At 37.5% G+C, this 25476-nt stretch overlaps 2 protein-coding genes across 9 annotated transcripts in view; both read right to left on the reverse strand.

Moving 5' to 3' along the window:
• sash1a (SAM and SH3 domain containing 1a) overlaps positions 1-19593 on the reverse strand; it is a 234059-nt gene extending 214466 nt beyond the window's left edge. For all 5 annotated transcript variants that reach the window (XM_084431974.1, XM_084431975.1, XM_084431973.1 and 2 more), the window contains exon 1: positions 18202-19593. In XM_084431974.1, coding sequence (XP_084288100.1) covers positions 18202-18705 — 504 coding nt within the window. In that variant the 5' untranslated portion in view covers positions 18706-19593. The remainder of the gene's footprint in view (positions 1-18201) is intronic.
• Positions 19594-24876: 5283 nt separating this feature from the next.
• The window catches only part of stxbp5a (syntaxin binding protein 5a (tomosyn)), an 81781-nt gene continuing 81181 nt past the window's right edge, over positions 24877-25476 (reverse strand). For all 4 annotated transcript variants that reach the window (XM_084432867.1, XM_084432866.1, XM_084432865.1 and 1 more), the window contains one exon: positions 24877-25295. In XM_084432867.1, coding sequence (XP_084288993.1) covers positions 25254-25295 — 42 coding nt within the window. In that variant the 3' untranslated portion in view covers positions 24877-25253. The remainder of the gene's footprint in view (positions 25296-25476) is intronic.

The raw sequence follows: 25476 nt of genomic DNA on the forward strand, positions 1-25476 counted from the left end.
CAACAAATGTAAATCAATATACACAGTATAATAGTAACACACAAGTAGTCTCTCACACACGTGTCCCGCAAAATCACATCTCCTGTCCTGCAACAGAGCAATAACCAGGTGGTCACACCAGATCTGAGGCTGTGGTCAAATAAACAGACAAGCAAGGGACTATATACTGATAGTATTTGGGGATTTTGAACAACACGTTTCTAAAAGAAGTATCTTATGCATATCAGGGATGCAACAGATTTGATAAAAATGTATTCCTGTGATGCCAAAGCTGAATTTTCAGCTGTCATTACTAGAGGTCGACCGATTGATCGGTTTTGCAGATTAATCGGCACCGATAACTTCTTGTTGTTACAAAAATCCATAACGATAGTTTTGCCTCTAGAGGCAAAATCACTAATGTCTCGTGGAGTTTGTTTTGACATGTGAGACTGCGCGCTGCACAGAGCGGGACACTTCAGATACGGATTTAAAACATTGACAACGAACTGGTATGTATAACAGTACACTACAGTACATGTTTTCATATCATTATAAAGTAATTAATTTGTTGACTAGATGCTGCATTAGTGGCGAACAGCAGTATGTTTGCCGTCGAGGCTGAGAGGACACTATGATTAGTAAAACCTCAAGCGGTTAAAACAATGTGAAAAAAACACGCTAGTCCGACCAAAATGTTTAATGTTAGGTCTGGCCGATAAAACTGTCTTTATCGTACTTATCGACGGTATACTTTTATCGATAACGAAAGAAAAAAAAAAGATATATAACGCACGATAATTTCACTTAAATGCATTAAAATGTAAATAGACATGAAACGAGTTTGAATTCATGAAGAACTCTCAAGTGTGTGCCGTCCCTGGATCATAAACAGCCTATCATGCGTTGATACAGGGCTATGAGTGACAAGTAAACAGCCAAAAATATTACAAGTTGCATTGCTGTGGGGTTCGGTTCACACAGCAAAAATAACCGCGACAACAGCCAGTCAGTGCATGTCTGTGAGTCTGCATGTTCTGTCTCTGTGTGAATGAATGCCATAGTTTCGTCTACTACACAAACTCACACACACTCATTGTGTTTTCAGCATCTGTGTCTCAGTATGAAGACATGAGCTGCTTCTGAGAGTCACTACACAAGCTGTTTATCGTTTCATTTGAGAAAAACTACCATCAAATACACACTGAAACTGAAACTAAAAGATCTTCACGACAAAACGTCAAAATAAAAGTCTGGTTTTACTTGAAGAAATTCTGACAGAAATATAACTACTGTATACTAAAATGTATAATTCTTATATATATATATATATATATATATATATATATATATAATTTTTTTTTTTTATATATAATCATTATATTTTTCACTAGGAGTGTAACGATTTGTTTTAACAACGATTCGATTCGTATCGCGATTCGTGGTTGTCGATACGATTCAAGGACGATATTGGTTCATTTAGAACGATACGATCCGAATCGATTCAGTGACCTGAAATCGATTCAGTGACTTTTTAGCCAAAAATTCTTGTAAGGGAATCAGGTATCAATTAATGATGGATATAAACAAACAAGTACACAACAATTAATGTCAAATGCATTCACATTTTATTTGAATAAAGTAGGACTGAATGATTATGACAAAAATTATAATTGTCGATTATTCCCTTGAAATTGTAATTGCGATTATTAATTACGATTATCACAACACTGAATGATGTTTTGAATAGTTTGGCCATGGGACCCACATTTCCCCATGGTCATCAAGCCGCCACCCACCTTTTTAGGAATTATATAAGCCTATTATAATACATTTGTTTACACAAAAATTGTTGACACACAAGTTCTGTCCCCCTTTACTTAACATACAATAAAAATTGTAAGAATATGACAAATACTGATAAACAGTAGGCACTTCGAGGTTAAGCTATTAAATAGTAGTCCCAAACTAGTTTTTGTTAATACAATCTTGGTATGAGCCACCACAGTCATATACAAATATACAAAATAACCAGTAAGTGCCATTTTGTTATGGAAACAAACAACAATTAGGCTACCATGGTGATACACAATACTTAGAAGAACTGGTAAAGAAACATGGAAACTGCTCCTGATAAATAGCAACACACATAACGTAATTTATTGGTATTTTACTTTTATTTCTTAACTTACTAATTTACGACGTTGCATTCTCGTATGTCTTTTGCACTTTAGTGAAGTGATACAGCGCGCTCCGGCGCATTTGCGCGTGCAATTGAAGAGTGCGCGCTACTGCAGTATAGCGGCTGAGAGACATTCCGTTTTTCTGAGGTGAGAGACTTTGCGCTGCTTGTTGTCTTTGCGCTGCTGCTGGCGCGTCACGCATGGCGACGACGTCACAGATAGGCAGACTGAATCGAGTAACGTTTAACGCCTTTATCATTAAAAGTGCTAAGAAAAAACATCCATATAAAGTCTGACGTGCTTAAATCCAATGCGTTATTTCCTAGTATCGATACAGTCGATTCATTACCTTTTAAAACGATGTTAGATCGATATATGTCGTCCGGAAGACCAACTTGCCGAGCACAGATCAATGTAGTTGGATCGTAGGAATATAAATCGATACATCGATGTAGTTGATGAATCGTTACACCGCTATTTTTCACCCATGGTTTAATTTATACAGTTATGTCGTGCAACATCTTATTTGAGCAAAATAAATAAAACAGCAATGTTTTTTGTAAATTAATTTGAAAAGATTGATTAAATTGATGAAGCTCTATTAATTAATTAAATTAGACACCATCTTTGTATTGCATCATAAAATATGTCACTTGTTCGAGTCCAAGTCAAGTTGTTTTTTGCAACTTGAGTGAAACTCGGATCCAAATATACTCAAGTTTCCATCTCTGTTTTAAAGCATTCTAGAATTCTCAAATAACACATATCAAGTGTTTAATCTGATTTCTGGAGCTTATATCTAACCCAGACTTCCTCACTTAGTAACCCAAATAACCAAAAAGACAAGCTCCGCTTCTGCCGATGAGCCTTCCGTGAACTATGAGCCACCGGGGAGAGTGTTTACAATATCAGCACAGAGTCACTATCAGCATTCCTGTCTGTGAATCACTTAACCTGGATGACCTCATAGAGCGTCTCTAAGACATCACTACCCATTTGGGAGAAGTCATCCAGTCTTATCAGACACACATCCCTATTCTCATGAGGTCATACGCTATCTGTTCCAGGTCGACAGCCACAGAATGATGTGGTGATGATATTGCCCCTGAGAACCACTGGGGGAAATAAAACCGCATTGAATAAAAGGTTTTAATAAACATGGATCCCAGGTTCTGTTTTGTTGTGTAAACATCTGTCATGAGTTTCGGAGCTTATAGTCAGCCTGTTTTGATTAAATACAGCTCAACCAAAAAACATCCACAAACCCTGCAATTCAAACAAGACAAGGTCAGGAACAGAGGAGAGAGGGTGATAAAGAACAAGAGACAGAGGGGGCTGGTAGCCATTTTATGAATATTTTGACCCTTTTATGTGTCTTGTTGTGTGGTCTCTGTGATTAATGGAGTAAAATGCGTCCTCTGCTTCCACAAGGGCTAAAAAAAATCATTCAATTGAGAGGGGAAAAGTGCTTGTGTGTGTCTTTAGGTTCAAGTGAATGTATACATTGCCAGTCTGGTCAAACAAAACAATACAGAAAACATACACACACACAATAGGCTACCGATTTAGACAGACTTCTATCATAATTTCAGAAGTCATGAGGTAAATTTTACTCTTTGTCTAACTTCTGATTAGTCTGCATTCAACTGTAAAGGGTGCCATCACAGCTGTTCAGCAGCTCAGGATCATTAACCAGAGAGATTAATGGCTTTTTACTACTCAGAGTGCTGACCAGGGGAATCTGAATGCACACACACTTTCTAACAAATGAGCACAGCGACAGACAGGAAATACACACGCATCACTGAGCAACCAACCGTGGTCCAATACCAGTCACCTTTGACCACCGAGCTCGGTGCGCTTAGATATTGACCTTGGCACGCTGGGTAACCTGAAACGCTAAGTCCTCTCCATTAGTGGATTACAAAAAGATACAGACGTGTGCCAAAGCAACATTAACTCTCAAACAATAGTATTCAGATTCAGTTATTGATTTTACAATTTTACAGTTTTAATCTCGTCTATGAAGCTACCAACAAAAAAGTCTGCAAAGACAAGTCAACAATTAGAATGACAAGTTAAAATACTGTAATTAAAACAGACTGTTGACAAAGAAAAATGTGTACATAGAAGTGAATACACACACAAAGTATTCAGGGAATTCAACTGAACCATTTTGCAAGCAGGTTACTTAGCTCAATCAAACATCGACATAGGCCTATACATAAAGTTTGATATGTTTCAGTTTGACAAACTTTTCCATCACTTCGCACATTATCATCAACTAAAATATTCTGTCATCTACAATGCCATTTCAGTCATAGTAACATGGACTGAAATGAATGAAAATAACATGATAAAATATTAACTAAAAAGGATATGCTAATCAAAAAAGGCAAAGCCTATGACAAAACCTGTAAAAAGAAATGTTTAAGTCTTAAACGTTCTGTTATATTTCTTACATGATTTATTCAAATACACCAAAAACATATTTGCGCCATAATAAGCAATTAATTTTTACCCAATATAAATCTATATACGTCAGTAATGCCACAGTACTGTCAGACTAGACACAGAACAAATACAAACTCTAATCCGTAAATATAGAGCTGTCTGAAAAGGCAACCCAAGCCAGAAAGCCTTTAATTTTGTCTGGGGATTGGAGATTGTGGGTCAATGGGTCAAATATGTTTCATCATATAATGGGGAAAGTGATGAGGAGAGCATCGGAAAATGGATCTAAATCTGGACTTTCTGTTTCATGCCCCCTTGCCATTTTCTCCATTTATGTTTTCTAAAGGCCTATTTATACTTCTGCGTCGGACATACGCCGGAGCCTCTATGCTGTAGGCAACGGGTTGATTTTCATTTATACTTCTGCGTCGTTGTCCGCGTTGACGCGCAATTACACTTGAAGAGGGAGCGGTCCTAGCAGACCAATCACAGCGCTTGCGTCCACGTAGAGTTGACGCGTTGTTACATTTTTGGAGAGGTGCACGTCAGGGTACGTCAAAGGGTACGCGCGCTACACATAGCCTACGGCGTGAGTTAGACGCAGAAGTATAAATAGGCCTTTACTCTCTCTCAGCATTCTAGTCTTGCAGCAAAGAGGCATTAGTCAAGCCCAAACAGTGATCTGCTATAGATCCGGTCTGGTTGGAACAATTATTAAGAGTGTTTAACCATGGCATTCTTGACAGTATTTGTGCAACTATATTTCTGTAAATGCCAGAATACATTTGAAGCAAACTTCATATATTTTCTGCTGAATATAGAAGATGTGCAATCCCAGAACAACCCGGAGGATCTTACACGCATCTCCCCAGACAGAGAGCAGCCAGACGTGATGCTTGTTTAGTGTAAAGCATTTTGCATTACTCCAAAGCCTTTGCCTTGCAGAGTGTTTACACTAGACCAAGTAAGGATGATGCATGAATGTGCGTGTCTCTGCCAGTGTCAGTTTTTGTTGGTGTGTGAGTGAGTGATGGAGTCCTTGATTGTAACACTCATTGTAGTATGACTACCGAGACTGTAAAACAAATATGGACGTAGTGTCCGTGACGTCACCCGTAGGTTTCTGAAGAGCATTTTTGAAGCCCAAAATGGGCGGAGCCGGCCGTCGCCATCTTGGCACCGCGTCACTCCCGGATAACCAAAACTGGGCAAAGAGGCGGAACTAGCTGAGGAGATTTGACGGCTAACAGACAGCAGACAAACGGCTGGTGACAGCAGCGGCAGTCCACCTGTCACTCAAGTGGCCACGCCCTTAATTATGCAGAACATTAAGGCTTTTCTATCATTTAAACAGACGAGTTAAAAAAAAATCTCCCCCCTCGCAGTTGTAATGAAGGGCAAAATTTGCTATATAGACCAAAACCACTTTTTGTACCATGCTGTAAACACATTTTTTTTGCTGTAAAGTTGGGGCATATTAACATGGGGGTTCTATGGGATTTACTCTTTTTTCAGTCTATGAATTACATCGTCGAATCCGTGTTGGATTCATGACAGAGACCGGAAGGTTGCCGCTTGCTACTGACATTATATATTAATGTGATATAAAAAATATTTATACGTAACCGAACATTCATAAATGAAAACAAAACTACTGAGATAAAAGACTTGGCCTACATATAGCCAATACATAAATAAACAAATAAACAAATACATTTATTTTCAGGTCAGCAATTTATAGCTGGCTTACAATTTATATACTGCATGTCACACAAATGATTCATTGATTGAGTTCATTGGTTGCATCCATCAGATTATGAAAAATTGATTGAGGTCATTGGTGGCATCTTCATCAGATTATGAAAAATTATTGTGCAAGTGTGTGTGTGTGTGTGTGTGTTTGTCAATGTACCCAGAATAGCTCTGATCACATGGGCATTGCCATCCCATCCATTCTGCACACCTATATATACACACAAGTACACTAGTCCACATACATGCAGAGATATACGGTGTCACACAGCTGTATCATGTAATGGAAAAAGTGTCATGGCAATTAAGATCTTATATGATGCCAGAGATATTTTGCGATTCAAAAGATTCAAGAAATTCAAAACATTTTTAAAAATATTACTACAGCATGTAATTAATAATTAGCCCAATATTTTTTTTTTTGTCTTTAAACATTTTATTTGCACTAAATTAATCTGATAGATTGACAGTCCTAAATGACTGTCTGAACAGGTCTTACACAAGCAGTCCCCAAACATGTTTCTAGTTAATGGAGAGCCCCAAAATATCAGTATTCTGTCTGTTCTGTGGAGTTTTTGAAATCCATCAGGCCATCAGGCACACAGCCTGAATCTCAACAGCCTGTACACATACATGCACACTCACACAAATACACACCACACTGATATTTGGACAATTTTGAAAGGCCCTTTTTATTGTGTTCCTCCCCTCTTCCCCAATGGTACATAATGATCCCCATCACAATCTATTTTCCTTCAGACAAAAACACAAATAATCTCCAAAACCACAATGTACATTTTAAATGCATTATTTTTGACAAGGACAACAAAACCAACAACCAAAATTGAGAGTAAATAAACAAATGTGCATTAGTAGAGATGCACCGATTGCAATTTTCTTGGCTGATTCCCATTTACGATTTTTTTGTAAGTGTGACCTGCCGATATCGATTGTTGCCGATTACGATTTTCTTTCTAAGAACTATAATTGACAGCATACACAAACAAAAAAAATCTACTTTTCTTCAATGCAAAATTAAAAATTAAAAAGTCAGTAATAAAATAAGAACAAATAAACAAATTGCAAATAACAGCACAAATAAAAGCAACTGAATAAAGAGAGAGATGAAATAAACACGGCTTTTAAGTTTTTCAGGTGGGTCTAACAGTATATTCAGGTTATAGCCTACTACAGAAATGAAAGTAATCAAATGTAAAATAAGTAACACTGGATAGCCTTCTTGTAAAAATTAAATACAGATTACTGCTTAGGGTTAAAGTTATAAAACTTATTCAGTCAAGAGCAGAAAGTGAAAGTCCGATTCCGGTCCCTGGCTGGGCGATCGGTGCATCTCTATGCATTAGTAATCTAGTGCCACCCACTCACACTGTGGTTTAATGGTCTTTACCTCTACACAATGTGCACAGTGCACACTTCCACTGAGTGGTCAGAACAACAGCTTACAGCATTATGTAACTGCAGTGTTTTCCGCCCACCTTGATACACACACTGTGAAAAGGTGTGTATAGACATTAACAAACCAAGCAGCAAAAATGAAATCAGAAACAAGTGTCAAGAACATTAGAGTGAACAAACTAAAAGCATTATAATCTGACAGAGCAAAGGTCTGGGAAGTGCAGAGTGGGGATCCAGGTGCTATATACATTTCTATATAGGTCAGTAGATCACCCGCGATATGCTTTTAACTGCTAGGACACTACTGTCCATGCAAAAGGGATGAGCCCAGTTTACTTTCCATTTCACGTAAGATGTCACTGACATGAAAGGGGAGGTGATCATTGTATGACAACACACACAGCCTTTATTCTAAGCCTTTCTGACTATTTTGGAGAATCCACTCGTACGTAGCACATCCGTCTTCATTTAGACAATGAGTGGAATATGATCTTCCGCTTTATTAATGAGAAAGTACTATCTAACACATTAATCACACCTAAATCACATTAGTAGTCATGCAGCAAAACATTCCTTGCGATCATTTTGTCTGAAGGCTTCACATTCTTTATTTTATTAGGGAAAAAGCCTAATGGTCAAAGCCTTGGTGTTTGGCTTTGTGTTCAATAGCTTGTACATGCCACTGTGCTATTCAAAAGCCCCTCAAGGACAACTAGCCAATATCAAATTAAGTTGGTCATTTGCATGCCAAATCTAAATAAGCAATACATTTACACTTGTGCATATAGCTGTTTGCAAGCATACGTCCTTCATTATAAAGAATTACAAACCAGCAGTAAAATATAATACAGGTCAAAATGATAAATTATTAAAATGGTGGTGGAGTGACCTCACTGCTGAAGAAAACCGTTGCTTAAGTACAATAAAACAGCTGAAAAATGACAGAAAACTAGAATAGCAGAGGATGGAAGTATACCAGGCAAAGACATATTTGACGGCACATCAGCTCTGAATGTATGTCAGTGGAACAGACAGGAGTAGATAAGAGAGAGAGAGAGAGGGAAGAGAGAGAGAGAAGTAGGAAGATGTGAACAGATGCGCTGTTGCTCTGAGTGTCAGTTGTGATTAGCAAATAAATAAAACAAGCCTGGGTCCGAGCGCTGTGTGTATATTATGTGCGTGGGTGAACTATGCTTATCTAATTACACACCGAATGCAGACCAAACCTCTGACCCCCTCTGAGCTCAACTCAATTACCCTCCCTGACAGAGTCACAGCAAGACAGAACCGCAGCAAATCTATGCTAACAAGACAGCCTAGCAGCATCTAGTTGTGTTTCTTCAAGTCCCTTTCAAACTAGTCTGTTCACTTGATGGCCTTCTCAGTAATGCCCCCCAAGAAGCCATGTTCAGTGAAGTTACAGGTACTTGTAGTTGATATACGTACCCCCAAGGTACACACAGCTCTTATCTACTTGAATGCAGAGAGAAAGTCTCAAAACTATCAGATTATGTTTCAATATCATATGGTGTACTATTTCTCCATTTCATATTATACTGTCTCTGAGTCTAAATTGTTTCCTTCAAATCGTGCCGGGTTGAACCTTGCTAAAACATATGATTCCCTTGGTGGATTTTGGCAATTGGGAATCTCAGAAGGGTAACATTATTACACCCCCTGGGTAAGACATGTTGTCTCTAGTAGTACTAATGAATGATCTAAATTTTCTTGTAACTGCTTTGACCTTAAGCTGCTGACAGGTTTCATTTTCTATGGACGGACTGTATCTTTCATTAGTGTAATTGATTGGGTGTTATACCTCAATTTATACAAAGCAGAAAAGGTATTGCACTTTGGAGCCAGAGGTAATCTGATCACTGATGACAAAATTTCTGGATTTTAATAGACGACTAAACTAGTGCACAAAACAGACTAAGCAAACAATGAAGCAATGGGTCATTTTCTTCTAAAATAAATATGACAAACCATTTAAAACCATTTAAAAAAAAATAAAAAAAAAACATTACAGTGCACAATCTGAACCCTTATCCTCGCACCTTTAAAGACAAATAGGAGAAGAGTGTGGAAAGTTGTGCTACTTTTTACTGAAAATGTCCTCTAAGCAATGAATTAAATTAGAGATAAAATACAGGTAGGCTACACTACAATTTTAAAGTTCGGGGTTGGTAAGATCTTTTAATGTTTTTGAAGAAAAGTCTATCCTCACCAAGGCTGCACTGTAAAACATTATTGCATTTTAAAATAACTGCTTTCTGTTTTAATATATTTTAGGTTGTAATTTATTTATGTGATGGAGCCAATCCTCTGGTCTTCAGTGTCAAAAACATGTGTTGCTTAATATTTTTGTAAAAACTGTGATACATTTTTCAGGATTCTTTAATAGAAAGTTTAAAAGAACAGCATTCATTTGAAATAGAAATCATTTGTAACACTTTTGTTCAATATAATGCACCCTTGATGATTAAAAAATATATATAAAAAAAAAAAAAAAACACATTACCAAACTTTTGATTGGTGTGTAAAGGTTTCTTCTTTTGTTCTTCTTTTTACAAATCAATAACTCCCAAGTCTGCACATTCACATTTTCATAAACCAGGAAACATTTAATCTGACAATTTAGTTCTCAGAATCTCAAACATTAAAAGAAATATATACACAAAAAAATACTGCAGGAATTATAAATACATACAAAACCATGCTGTTACTAGCCCAGAGTAAAGAGCGTCACAGATTAACAACATTCAGCTTGCAAACAACCAAAATGATTTATAATGCAATTATACTGTCAAACAATCCAGACCTAATGTAATCAAGGAATTGTTTCTCCACTAAATTGATTCACTTCAATTACAATAATCCTCTTTAATCATTCCTCACAATAATCATACAAATGTCTACCCTGGTCACGTTTATTATAAGATGCAGTCATCCGGTGAAAGTTTAACATTATTACTGATGCAACACCCACATCATGTTATGCAAACATTTTGAGATACTATTGCATCATTATGGTGACAACTAGTGACACAAAGGAGTCAAAAAGTCTCTTAAACACTAAATGTTTCTCACCAAAACATCAAACTACTGTAACTGGCTTTTCTTCCACCACATTGTTGAACGATGAAACATTGCCATCACAGAATCAAATCACATTTGTGACAAAGCCATCGCACTATAATACCTGTATCTGATTGAATGTGTTGTTAATGTTACAACCTCTGACCTTTCATTTTATTTCCATCATGGCTAAGGCATCTAACACAGACTAAAGGCAATTTTTTATTGAAACCTCAAATGGCTTTGCTATACAATTCAGTCATAACCTCTGGCTCTTTAAAGAACATGTACATTGTTCTTGGATAATCAATCATTGTGAATAAGGCCAGTGACACCAAAAATGTCAAACTATTTTACTCAGATACCAATTTTGTTCTTTGCTGCATTTCTGATGTAACATAAGATTCAGCAAAAAATAAAAGGTTTCAGCTGAAGTGCAGCTGATTTATGATGAACATACTACATAAGGCAGATATAAAGCTAATTATTATTGATTTTCCATGGTATACTCTTGGCCTTTCTAAATGCATCAAAAAATGCAGATTATTTTTTTAAGGAGCAGTTGACCCAAAAAATAAGAAACATTTTAGCTTGAAAGGAATCCATTCTTTGCGATTGCAGCGGGAAAAACACAAGCCAGTATTTTTCCTTTTGTGTTTAAGAGTCAGCAAATAAATGACAATTTCTGGTGAATTATACATTTAATACAATGCTTTGATAGCAGTACTTTGACCCTTTTTACAAAGATAGGATGGATTTGGTACCTAGACGTGTAAATGATCTTTGTTTGGATATGTGCAGGTATTTGGGTATGCAAATCATCAACCCTTGAATGTCCCACTTTACTATTGCCATGTATTTGCCCTAATATGATTGTCATTTGTTGATTTAAGTTACAAACACCTGTCCTTTCCCAACCCCTGTCATTAGATAGCTCTGATTACCATTCCCTAATTATAATCACAGATTTTGTTTATTTGCTCCTTCATGCATATTGAAATGTAAATTTTCTCTGCCATGAAGAACAAGGTCACGTCTCGTGGATGCAGGGGCGACGGCCAGGCGCCTGAGAAGAATAGAAGCACAGAAGCAGAGCATAATGAGATATTAAATAATCAAGTAGAAGGTAAATGATGCTTCACATAAATACTGACAAAACCATTTATTTCAACGATTCCATTGGCTCCATCTGTAGAAACATAGCCAGTAGCTGAGACACAAAATGACCAACTGTTACTGCGAGTTTGGAGAGTTTGACAGGAAATGAAGGGGCTATAAAGCTGTTCAGAAGCCTGAAAGCTTTTTTCTCTTCAGCAAGGACTCGCTGTTGTACAAGCTGAGATCATTTGACCAACGGACTGATGATTCACTGCCTGACATTTACATGAAATATTTCTTTTGTGCCTCAGTGTATTGGCCTTTACATGTGGATTTCAACCAATCAAGTTACATCGACTCATCACTGAGCTTAGCAGATCACAGATGATGGCAAATATTATCATCAGTCTGCCAGGAATCACAGCTGTGTTAACAAGGTACCAAGCTGAAACAAAGAGGAAGAACAAAACTGGATGTTTTTGAGACATTTCATAGACAGTAAATGAGGTCTATGATCAGAACTGTATATTTTGCTCTGCTTACTAAGATATGTCTGTGAAATAATGAGTGTGTGTGTGTGTGTGTGTGTGTGTGTGTGTGTGTGTGTGTGTGTGTGTGTGTGTGTGTGTGTGTGTGTGTGTGTGTGTGTGTGTGTGTGTGTGTGTGTGTGTGTGTGTGTGTGTGTGTGTGTGTGTGTGTGTGTGTGTTCAGTGGCCAGTGTCCTTTGGCAGTCAGTAAGAATTACAGTGAGGACCCAAACTATCACACAAACAGACAGACACACACAAGCAAACAGCACCACAGGCCCTGTTCAGTATTCTGCCCTTCGTAAAACAGAAAACCTTGCTATTACTGTACCAAACACAATTTTAAAAAGTGGAAAGTCATTTACTGCAAAATTCTGTGAAATTATATCACTACTAATCTTAAGAAATTCTAGAAATTGCTGGATTGTGAAAATCCACAAACAACCACCCCTTCACAATCCTAGTAGAAAAACTACCATTAAATGTTGCCATGGCAACCAACATCCCCATCCTATTTCATCTGTCCTCCCTCGTTTTCTGTACGCTGAACAGGATCCATCTGAAAATCCATCGTCATCATCGCACTTGTCAAAAATCAAAGAAAAGCGCATCTGGGTTTAGAATTCAATTTGCTGTAAAAGAAAAGCACAACTCCATGAGCAGGCAAGCACACGAGCCTTAATGTGACCAATAATGGTATAATAGGGATTAAAGCTGAATAAATGTGTCCTGTGCAGACCCTGTCAAAGAGCGTCATAAATCACAGGTAATTAGATTGCATCAACCCCCATTTTCCTCTCTTTGGTGCAATGTGTTTATGTAAATGTCACCATGGCAACATAGAGGGAAGTCTCAAAGAATTCCAAAACAGGTGGGAAGAATGTTCGGCAATAAGGGAGAAAGAAAACAGGCCTCTCTATCTTTCATCTCACCGCACTCTCACTTTGTACACATCACATTAATGGCACAGCAAAGAATGTTTTAACAAACGGCAAGGGCACTAAAGGAACAAAAGGATGATCTTATGCATTTATTTTAAAATACTTCTCTTTTTTTTCATGCATTCTATTCTTTTTCTTCTTTTGTGTTCCTGTGTGTGATGCATTCATTTGTGTGACAAAACTTAACAGAGTGTGCACCAACAATAAAATCTCCCAGTTGGGCCATTCTTTGATATGTTATATGATGCCTGGAGATTCGTTGTTAACACATGACATGAATGTGTTTGAGCCATATGGTGCAGTTCAACAGTCATATTACAGCTGTTGTACATGCAGCTATGCCCTATGGGATGTACAGTATAGTGGGGTATTTTAGTGTTTTGACAGATGCCATTCTGCCACATGCTGATTTGCAGACTTGTCATAAACTGCACTTATAACAACAACAACGAGTATTAGCCTAGAGGCCAATTTGACTAAAAACAAATAAACAATGTTGAGCAAATAATGCAAATAAAGTTGAGGAACTTGAGGCTCCTGCAACACAATTAGCAGCCTAATTATCAAGACATCAAAGCACTATTTTTCCTTACAGACAGAGCAAACACTATCGACTGCGAATCTCCAAGTATCAATTTTCCAGTATTTCTGTTAATATAAAATCCATATGAGTAATCCGACAATTATGTTCTGTCCATGGCTGAGCACACTGACTGAAGTTCAACTCAAATAAAAACTGACAGAGCTGTCTAATGGAAAGAAGCTTTGTGGGAGGTCTGTGGGCAAATAGGGGGATTTAAGTCTGAATTCTGTGAGGTTATGAGTGCCATTAACATAACATGGCAATGCTTGCTGACACTTCAAAATCAAACTCGATGAATACAAAATGAAATCATTTAAAGCAAGCCTTCTACAATCTTATTGTCCACATGCAGATCTCTAAACCTCATCTCTTTCTGTGCACCATATTGAAAGCATCACAACACTGTGAAAATCACTCTCTGGAGAAAATCAGGGGTGTCATGCATGCACCAATTTTTTTTAGGGAAGTTGGTGGCAGTAAAACATAGGACAAAAAAAAAACCTTTTAAAAGTCTCGATTGTACGACATACCAGAGAGAAGTCTGATATTTCACCAGAAGATCAAGTTTTGACATTTTGATTAAAAAACGACCAGGTCCAAAAAACTTAAAAAAGTAAAATATTCATAATAAGATGAATAGGCCTATGCATTGTGAATAGTGAATATTCACTATGCATTTAGAAAATTTAAAAAACTACTTGGGTCATATACAGTATAATGCCACTCGCAGTTCTGAAATTGAAATTTGCATTGTAATTGACAGCCACTGATCTGCTTTGAGTTTCTCATTAACTAATTTTATTTGAATGGAAAAAGAAAACTTTGGGTATTCTGTTCTACAAAACAATACAAAAAAATAAGGAATTATTTTTTAAAAAGCAAGAGTTTCGAGCAACATCCTTGTTGGAGGTAGCTGACAGAATTTTCAGTTTAAAGCAAATCACCTGGTAAAGATATGACTCCATTAAAAAAAAAATGTGACTGCATCTAAATACAGTTGGCTCAGTTTGAACAGGCATGATGCTTCTTCAGAAAGCACACAGAAAAACAAGGAGGGTCTTTAACAGAGTGCAATTTTTCATAAGGACATTGAGATTAAGAGTCAGTGTGATTGTGGTTTTTACTTCTGTAGCATTCTCCCACTGGAAAAAAAGAATTATATGAACCCCTATATTATCTCCATGCAGAGAGCTCAGTTTAAGACCATATAGGGTATATGTGCTGCCTGTCAGCATGAGCCTGATGGTAGATAAAGAACATAACCTACTTTTTTAACAAAATAGTGATACTCATGGACATTGTGTGTTTGTATCATTATGCATTAACGGATCTATCCTGTCAGTAAAACCGATAAGACATAATTAAATAAATAAACCTCTTCTGTAGTTAAGGAAAGCATTATAGCTATTTATTGCTCCCCTAAGGTCATTTGTGGCGTCATAAAAAGGATTATGGTCTGGCGTGTGAGGGGGGGGATGACATTCCACAGCATATTATCTATTAAGAGCTGCTAGTAGAGAGTTTTCATATAGGTCAGCTATAAACAAAAACACCACAATAAGCCATTAAACTACTGTAATCTATTTGTGGATAAACAACCCAACGAGAAGTGAGGAAAGCTAAAGCCGATTTTCATTGTATGTGTGCAGCAGACAACAAGCAAATCATGGACAAGGACAAGCAAATCATTTGCAGTGCAACATGCATTTCACACACTAAAAACCTGTTTCCCACAATCTACTTCACAATGACTAGACACAGTCACATGAGGACTTGAAAAGCCATCAGCGTAATATCACACAAAAGACTTCCACCCTATGGCGAAATCCAATCTTAAGAGCAACACAAATCACCATTTAGGTTTATTTAGCCTACTGAAACCTCAGTATACAGATCTACCACAGCAGTGAAGCTTTGACACAAAATGTCAGCACTATCTCAGAATCACATGGGAACTGAAAACATTACAATTACTTCCCTAATTTAACGCCATAATAAACTGTTGCCTCGTAAATCAACACTGAATTGAACACTCCACACAACGTTGTGGTTCATTCTGTCCAAACATATGTTCAATGAGTGCCTGAGGGACCATATGTTGTGAGCTTATCGTTTCAAAGTAAAAAGACATATACAAGGAACTTTCTGAACAGACTGAAACAAATGAACCGTTTTAAATACTCACGTTGATGTGTGTGGATCGGAATCTTAATTTATTTTGCTAAAACAAGACAGTAAAATCAACAATGAACTCAAATAAGCACAATGATGCGGTCACAGTAACAGCTCTCCAAAGGGGAAGATTGTGAGCGAATAATGACTTAGGTACATTTTGTTCTGTCCCGTACACAATGCTATCATTCAGCCAAACTATCGAGGAGGGTCTGTTTGCATCCCGCAGTACTACAAAACCCCCCTACAAGTTACACCTGCTACTTCAAGTTACTACAAGTGTCTTTTCAAGTACATTTATTTTGTTTTATATATGAAAAGTGTATATAGGCAAGGCCTATATTGCTTTCGAATCTTGTGAAGTATGAAACATAAAATATTAGAAGTAACTTGTAGTACTCTGGGACATAGTCCCGGGACACTCTTGAAACCATCCCTTTAATTCAAATATTAATTAGAAAATAGTCAACTATGCAAGTAATATGAGCATGAATATTTTGTTCATGGTGTGACTCTAATTGACTTTTAAACAGAAGCAGATGAAGCCATTCATTTTTCTTGTTGGTATTTACTGGAGAGAACAATGGCGACTCATTTATAAGGTGTGACATGGGAATGGATGTGTGAGAATGTGGCTAAGCAAGCATAAGTATGTATTTTAGAGAGTGAAACAGAAGTGAAAAAGACTGATCACAGCACTGGACATTAATTTTCCACCATCTTCATATGCTGACTATTGACAAAAAGTTCATTAAACCCCCCAAAAATGGGCATGAGTCTGAGAATTACCCAACAACGAAAATTCATTTAAAAAAAAAAAATTCCAAACCTGTATCACTCACTTTCTTCTGTGGAAAACAAACAAAGATATTTTGAAAAATGTCTCAGGGGTCATTATTTTGAATTCTTATTTTATATCTTATTTTATGTTCTGCTGAAGAAAGTATGTCATACAGGTCTGGAACAAAATGAGGGTGAGTAGGCCTAAATGATGACAAAATGTTCATCTTTGGTGAACTAGCCTATCCCTTTGAGTCAGTAAAATATTTAATCTGTGCTTATTATTCAAATGTCCATACTGTATGTCATACTGTAGTTATCACTCTCTTGTCTTGATTAATGTCCATGGATTCTGTGACTTAATAATAACTGATTTGTCATTAATATTCATCATTACTTTAATAAAAATCAATCAAAAAAGTTGTTGTATACAGTATACAAGTATAAGCTGTACAATCCTAAAACAATAAAAAATCTCAGACAATCCATTCCAATAAATGGATAAAGAGAAGCAGGATGACACTTGTAACAATTACAGCCTCTAATAGTGTAAAGAAATTTCACTACCTAGCTGCTGGGAACTAAAAAACACTTAGAAGATAGATGCTTTTTTCCAAAAGGGAAACACTGTGGTGTGAACTCAAGCACCTATTTTTGAAGGCCAGGGATCATCTAAGAGCATTAAGTTATTGTACATATAAATCCCATTACTACCTCAAGCAAATCCCCCTCATTAAATCCCTATAATAAAGTATAATGAATACTTAATCTGATACAGGGTTGCAACATTCACACACCAACCAAACCTCTCCGAGGCTCTTTCTCTTTTTCATTCTGTTCCCCCCATGAATTTCCAGCTTGTGTCAGGTATGAATTATCTGATGTTATGTTGAATGCTGGATATATGCGGTGTGATGGCATTTCCTGCACAGGCCAATCGATGGTACAGTAACTGACCTACTGATCCCAAAAAATCCATTAGAAACGCATGGTGCGTCTAAATTCGGTCAGTAAACTATTGATCATATTTTGGAAACCAGATTAGGGCAATGTTCCAGTCATCAAACCTCCCTGCATCCAAGCCAAACAGCTATTATTACCCTTGTCTTCTAATCACATGGATCCTAAACTCACATGAGGTTCTATTCCTATATGGCGTGTTGTCTTGAACAGCTGATTCAAGGACAAGCCACGTGGTTTATACCGACGCGGGATAAAAAGTAAACACAACTACTCACCTTATTAGAGTATGGCTGCCTGGCAAGGTTTATCCCGTCCCTAATGAGTTTATCCCTGATCATTATCTTCAGCTTCAGTTTGGGGTAGATTTCCAGCTCCTTGCGGTTCCCCAGCGTCAGATTCCTGGACGCCCCCATGTACCCCACGCTGCGCACGGGTCTATCACTGCTCTGCTCAGTCCATGACCTGGAGCCCCGCAGCCTAGACTCATATTGCTCTGCCAAGCGACTCGTGTAAACAGGTGAAACCGGGGGCATCGGCTCCAGGGTAAAATAAAGCCCGGTAGCCGTCTCCTTATCGTCGTCTTTTAACCTTTGCACCGCATCGTGAATCCGCTGGCGGTGGTGCGGGATGAAAACCCCGATGGCATCCAAGTCCGGGTCTCCGATTTGTTTGCAAACTTCCAAGTCGTCGTATCCGTTGTCCACAAAAGCCTCGACATACTGACACATTTGAAGGGTTTTCAGCCATTCATAGACGATGTTGGGTCCGTTGGCCATCATTTTGAATGGTGTTTAAGCGTAAAGGTGAGATACCTTTGTGAGCAGGTGACTGACAGCGCGTGCGCCCGCGGTTTATGTAAATATCCCAGTCAAAGCGTCATCTTCATTCAGTGTTTCTCTCCACTTTTTGGTAGCAGGAGATGCTTAAAAAATATCCAAGAGAACATGAATGATAATAAAGACGGTGCCGGGCACTTCAGCGTTTATCAATACTGACAATGTCGAGACCCTTCAACTTGGCATTGCTGTATAGCCTACGTTACTCCACAACTACCGCCCCCCTGCACAGGGAATGGTTGGTTGGCGTCAAAAGTGGCTATGCTGATAACCATCCACAAAGACTACATTTTCCTCCCGTTTATTTATACTGTTCCCACAGCAGTGCCAAGAATAAACGTGAATTTTACGCACCGCGTGGATTTCCAATGGTCTTCTCCAGCGCTCTTACGAGACCGTCCTTCCCTTGTCTGTCAGTACGGCTTAAAGCCAACTCTTTTCCTCTCTGAAGACAAATGAAACCGCGTCTCTCCGGTTTGGAGACGAGCACATGTGGTTTCAGACTTCTAGCCAATATTTGCTGAGCAGCGTAATCACGTTGGCGTAGCAAAAGATCGGCTTTCCTCAACGAGACGACGGTTGGTGAGTAGACACGGTTTTAATCTGAGCACGCGCTGTCAAAACTGTCAGTTTGTCAGAGTTTGTGGTAAATGAAACCCTGGCATGGCGTTTCTTAAAACAAATAGGCAGAATGTATTCCCGTATCGTTTTAATCCCAAACTTTGTGACTTTTATTTTTGGCAAAGCCGAGAAAGGTAAAGGTGCGCGCGAGGTAACTGTGGGCTGCTGTCTGCTGTGCGTGTTGCGCAGGAGCGCGTGTCTCCTCTCTGCTGGTCTGATGCTGTAATAGGATTTGAAGCAGAAGCGATGCTGTACGTGCTGTGGTACAGTCTCATGGTGCCCCCTGCCTTAAAATCGCGCAAAACATATATTATTTTGCTCTTTAGTCTGGGAGTGGGGGTGTTGGGATCAGGGGTTTGAAGGAAAACTAAAAAAAAAAAAAAAAAAAAACATAGATTCAAAAAAATAAATAAATACAAATGTGATTTTTTTAATTATTTTTTTTATTAAACGATCAAATTTTATATGTACGTCCCTCACATGATGATGATCATACAAAACATCATCACTGGTCAGACAAAACACCAGTGTACATCATTGGCCTTAAACAGTATTGTTGTTATCATAAACTAAAACTATTAAAAAATATTTTTCGTCAATTAAGATGAGTCAAAGTTGGATTATAATAAAATATAAATATTAGATGAAAAGCTTAATAAAAGAAAAACATAAAAGAAATACATGAAAATTAGAAATGTTCCTTTGATAACTACTGAAATAAAAAATAAAAAATTGTTAGGATTTACCACTAGAATTACTACAAAAACGAACAAAATATAAAAATAAAAGCCTATATATATATATATATATATATATATATATATAGTGTGCGTGCATGTGTGAGTGTGCGTGTGTGTGCGTGTGTGTGTTTTTTCATTGTTTTGTGTTTCAAATTAAACCTGCAAATTTGATCCATGCCTTCATCATTTTCTCATTCAGAGTAGTGCCTCAGAGCAACATTTTCCTTTTCTTACTACCCCTCCTTGTGGCCTTTTATAGTATAACAGCATTCTTTTCATATATTTCTTTGAATAAAAAGTGGGCAATAAATGGGACAAATAAGTTTCCCGATTGATTCCCCTTTAAATACATCAGTAGAATGTAACAGTCACTGCACTGTAAAGAAGTTCAAGTTAATCATTTATTTTGTTTTAAACATTAAGGATTTTTTTTAATGACTAATTTACATTTAGTATGCATTTTGCAATTTTTGTTTATGGATGTAATATTTACCATGAAAAATATAGAAGTTCACGACATACTCAAACATTTTGCCTCTGTCTGTGTAAAAGCATATATCATATTTTAGAAATAAATTATAATTAATATCTCTTGGGGCAAAAAAAAAAAAAAAAAAAAACAGACCACAAATAACAGTTAAAAAAACAAATGAGCCAATTCTTCCTCATGTACCGTACAAAAAGTGCATGTTGTCAATGTCCATGAATTTTGATAAGGATACATTACGTGAATGTATACATTGTTAATGTTGTGAAGTATCTCTAGGAGAGGATTGGACATTTTATCTAATATTTTTATTATTACAGGAAGGGGAAAATGGTTTGATACCATCAACTATTAGCTCAGGACGCCTCCTTTTGTTACTTCCTGTCTTGTTTACTTACTTTTTGTCTGATATATCCATTTTCAAAGGTCTTTGTCATTATGAAAATCAAAATTTTTGGCTTAATATGTTAGCCTTGCTGTTATCTATAAGCTAGTGTGCTTTAAAACAATGACAAAATTCACATTTAGAAGATTTAAAATTTACAGTCTCTCACTTTTGCCAATATGGATCAATTATTTTGATGACATCACTCTGCACTTCAGCTTCTCATCAGATTTTCTGTCCAATCAAATGCTCTCTAGAATCTGAGGCGTCCCGCCCCCTACATTATAAACAGAAGAAGCTGTGGCTAAAATGGGTCATTTGATCACACATTTACAATTTTCTACATGGTGAATGGCACATAGTGCACTATTCACCATGTAGGGAATGTTCTATGTATTTGAATATATGGTGAATATATGGTCACTATTCACCATGTAGGGATAGGGAACGATTTAGACAGTGTTTCCATTGGGGCGAATAAAGTCTGGTTTCACGTTAGTGTCACGTGAACCGCCGCAGCGCACTCACAGTCTGCTCTGGTCCAGAGACATGACAGCACAGAGCGGATCATACGCGCGAGTCGGAGCATTCCACAAAACGGATCAGAGAATTCTGAATTCTGCACAGAATGCTATATTTTAAAGCGATATGGAGGAGATTAGGAGGAGAAACGGTTAAATAGGAGGAAACTGCGGCTTTACTGAGCTCAACAGCTCTGGCCGAGCTGTGATATAAATTAAACGCTATTGGCTATTTTTTTTTAAAAGGGAAGCAGCTGTTCGATATGTCCCACCCTGTCTTCCTGTTTCAGTGGGAATTGCATCAACACACTGAATAATGCTGCGCATTTCAAGGCATTTCAGCGGGACATCATTGTAGTGGTTGTGGTCAAGCTTCAGCGTCCAACCAATCTCAGCGAACAGTGCAAACGAGAATACTCTTCTTACAAGTCTTTATAGAGAATACAAATAACATAAAACTTTTGTGAAGTGCCATCCCACATTATACGTTTAATAAAATAGGGCAATTTTAAGAACTAGAACCATGAGCCACAAAACACGGAAAAGATTTTTAAATAGTTTTATTTTCCATTGCACAGTAATTTCTATCTACAGAAATTCTAAATCGTTTGTGGCAGCAGATAGTCATAAACATCCATGTGAAATTTGCATAAAACTGTACAAGAAATTGGCTACAATGAGAAAATACTGCAACCCACTGATAAACGTTATATTCAGGACAGAAAATGAATGAGGCTCTTCTGCATGTTAAAAGTGTAATATTTCAGGTAAGAATGTTCTGTCTGAGACAAATAAAACGATTCACTTAAAGTCAACATGAAACATTACAAAATGAATAGATCAAATTAAAGCCAAGAAAGCAACAGGAACCTTTTTTTTTTTTCTCCTTATTCATGAAAGATTACAAAGGGCAAACAACCAGGAAACCTCTATGAAACAGACATGAATGAACTAAAGGTGTGATCGATAAATTCTGCTGGAGTTTGAACACTTATTACTGACATTTACAGCATTACAGTTCAACACGGCTGATTGGATACTTTTGTTTATCGACTGACAATGACAAAAAAAAAAATAGCAACCTAGGACATCAAATCTTTCCTGGAATTATCTCGTGAGTAACCAATCTATATGAGCCTACATGTTGAAAAGTAATTTTTGGTTTTAAATTGTAAATACCAACCATGTTGGGGCTTAAAATGCAATCAAACACACAGAAACGAATGGCTTTTTTCAAACAATGAACCATACTTTTAGACCATACTTTATCATAATTTTAAGGGAGCGCTCACTCACTCGCTCACTCACTCACTCACTCATGTTTAATTGAACAAACAGATTACACCGCAGAAAACAAAGACATGAAGACAGTTGACAGAGCGCAATGAGCTCAAAATACGTCCTCCTCAAAGCATATATAAAAATAATTTTTTTAATAATCGATGATTAAAAATATGACAAGGATATCTATTCAGGGAAATACAGTACTGCAGAGAAAAATACACATCGTACAAATATAATTGAATTAGTTAATCAGGCGAGATGACGTACGAGCGAGATATTCAAAAACAAACCCGGTCTTCAGAAACACTATAACACCATGGCATGAAAACACATCTACAGAGAATATAGAGTCCAACACAGAGAAACATTTAGAGTCTGAGAGAGATTGGCTTCATTTGTTTTGTAATTCTTTTTTCACCCCCCCCCACCCCCGTTTTTCTTTGTTTGAAGTACGGCATACGAAACACACGGAAGGCAGACTAGCACACAGCCAAAAACATCAGAAAAGTCCTCAACACTGTTACCGGATGCAGTGGTACTTCAGACACAAACAGCTGTCGAATGGAATACAGAACTCAATGAAAGAAAATCTTTGGCGTTTGAAAAGGTATGGCAACTGTCTCGGGGTCGGTGTGGCCACGTCCACTCGCGATTGATGCTCCCAGATTGTCGAACTACTTCATTCACAGAATGGCAAAACACTTTGGGCAGAGAGGCAAGTGAGAATCAGTGTCTTGGACGACAATGGATCACGTGATCAATGCAACATATATAGCAGCATTTCTTGCAAACCACAAATAAATATAATGGCACTAAAATGTGGTTTCAAGGGAGAAATGGGACAAGAAAGACATTGACCGTACACTTGTTTAGTGTTACTTTCTAGTTTTCTGGTTTTGAATGTACAGCTAACACTCACTGTAGGTGTTTTCACAGATGAAGATGATCTTGAAGTACGTCGTGCATTTACCGCATTCCGCATGAAGCACCAGCGTGAAACCAGTACCATCAGATGCAAACTTGTTAGACGATGTCTTCCTGACATTCGGAACTATAATGAACATTGTTCTCAACCTCAGTGAACGCATTCTATAATCAAGTCTCAAGTCACCACAGATTAGAGCTGGAAAACCGGTCCAAATTTCCAGGTGTGAATAGCCGTTTCCAACAGTGTAAGTGCTTTTTATATAACAAATGAAATGTGGACCTAAGTACAATCTCTACACGTTCAAGCGGTTTAATCTATGCAGTGTGAAGGGATGAGAACGCTGGTCTAATGGACGAAATTAAATCCCAGAGCCAACACTAAAGAGACTGCGACGTCATTTTCAGTCACAACAAATGTTCTTGCTGTTGAGGTCTATATGGCTGTCTACCCCAAAAAAAAAAAAAAAAAGATGGAGAGTTTTAAACCTTATTTTTGCCTACTTTCTTCCACAACTCTGTCCAGACCAGATATTTCCTGTACGGAGTTTCACAGAAAGTTTAAACGTCTGTATAATGTATTACATGAAAATACCATCATTAAATCACTCGCAGTCGGCTTACAAATTGTTCATCCATATAAATCACGTCAGCTTATTCTAAACCCTCAGGATGGTACTTTAATGTAAAGCATTATTGCACTGATATTCACAATAATTTCGTAAAAAGATCACCAAAAAAGCATTTTATATTTAAGCAGACATTTACATTTTGCTAAATAAATAAATAAATAAATAAAAATAAATAAATAAATATGCAAATGATAATTCAACCAAAAGGGATCATTTGGGAAATGTTATAGGAATATACTGAGTAAATTTTTTTTGGAGAAGGGAGATGTTCTCTCTTTCTCTGAAAGGTTTGACTCCTCCACGTTATAACATCATTTCCTGTGAATGGAGCTCTTCCCATGCTTCACCTGGTGTCTTCGTATTTTAGTTTCACTTATGACAGTAGCGAATATGGCATTTTTACAGACTTTGATGGAGATTTATATAGAATTATGTATATATACTTTAGATTTTTTTTGTATTTTTTTATGTTTGTCGTTTAGTTGTTGTATTTTTTTGTTTAGTCTGTTTGTCTTTTTTTGACTACTTGCTGCTCTCCGATGTGGGAGGCAGGACATGATTCCAAAAAAACAACAGCACAAAAACAATTTCAAAGACTGAGAGAAGAAATGGAATTTCAGGGCCTACAAAGCCCAGCCGCCGCGAGAGAGGATTGGCGATATCAAACGGACAAACGAAAACCGAAGAGTGGACGCCATCGTGGTGTGGCGTTCCTCAGATTGGGGCCGCTCTCAGTCTGTGCCTCAGTTCTGTAGTTAATATTGTGCTAGGAAAGAGCGAGGGATCCCACTGGTCCAGCAGAGGAGAGATAAAGATGAGAGTGGGAAAAGGATTACGGATGAACAAGGCTGTGTAGGAGAACTCCTGAGTCCCTTTGGGCTCTGCTGTTAGCGGAGATCAGAACTGGTACCATTTCTTATCCTTACACTTTAGCATCATCTGCAGCGGGGAGGAAAAACAGTAAAAAAAAAAGAAGATCAGAGTTAGAGACGCCGATCGTACGGCTACAATGCTGGTTCAGCTTCAACCACGCATAAAAACACATTTATGTAAGACGTAAACGTTTAGCTATTTTTAAGAAGGGATTCATCTGTCATTGGCATCAGCGGTGGTGGGAACG

The sequence above is a fragment of the Rutilus rutilus genome (genome assembly GCF_951802725.1).
Source record: "Rutilus rutilus genome assembly, chromosome: 15".
NCBI classification, from domain to species: Eukaryota; Metazoa; Chordata; class Actinopteri; order Cypriniformes; family Leuciscidae; genus Rutilus; species Rutilus rutilus.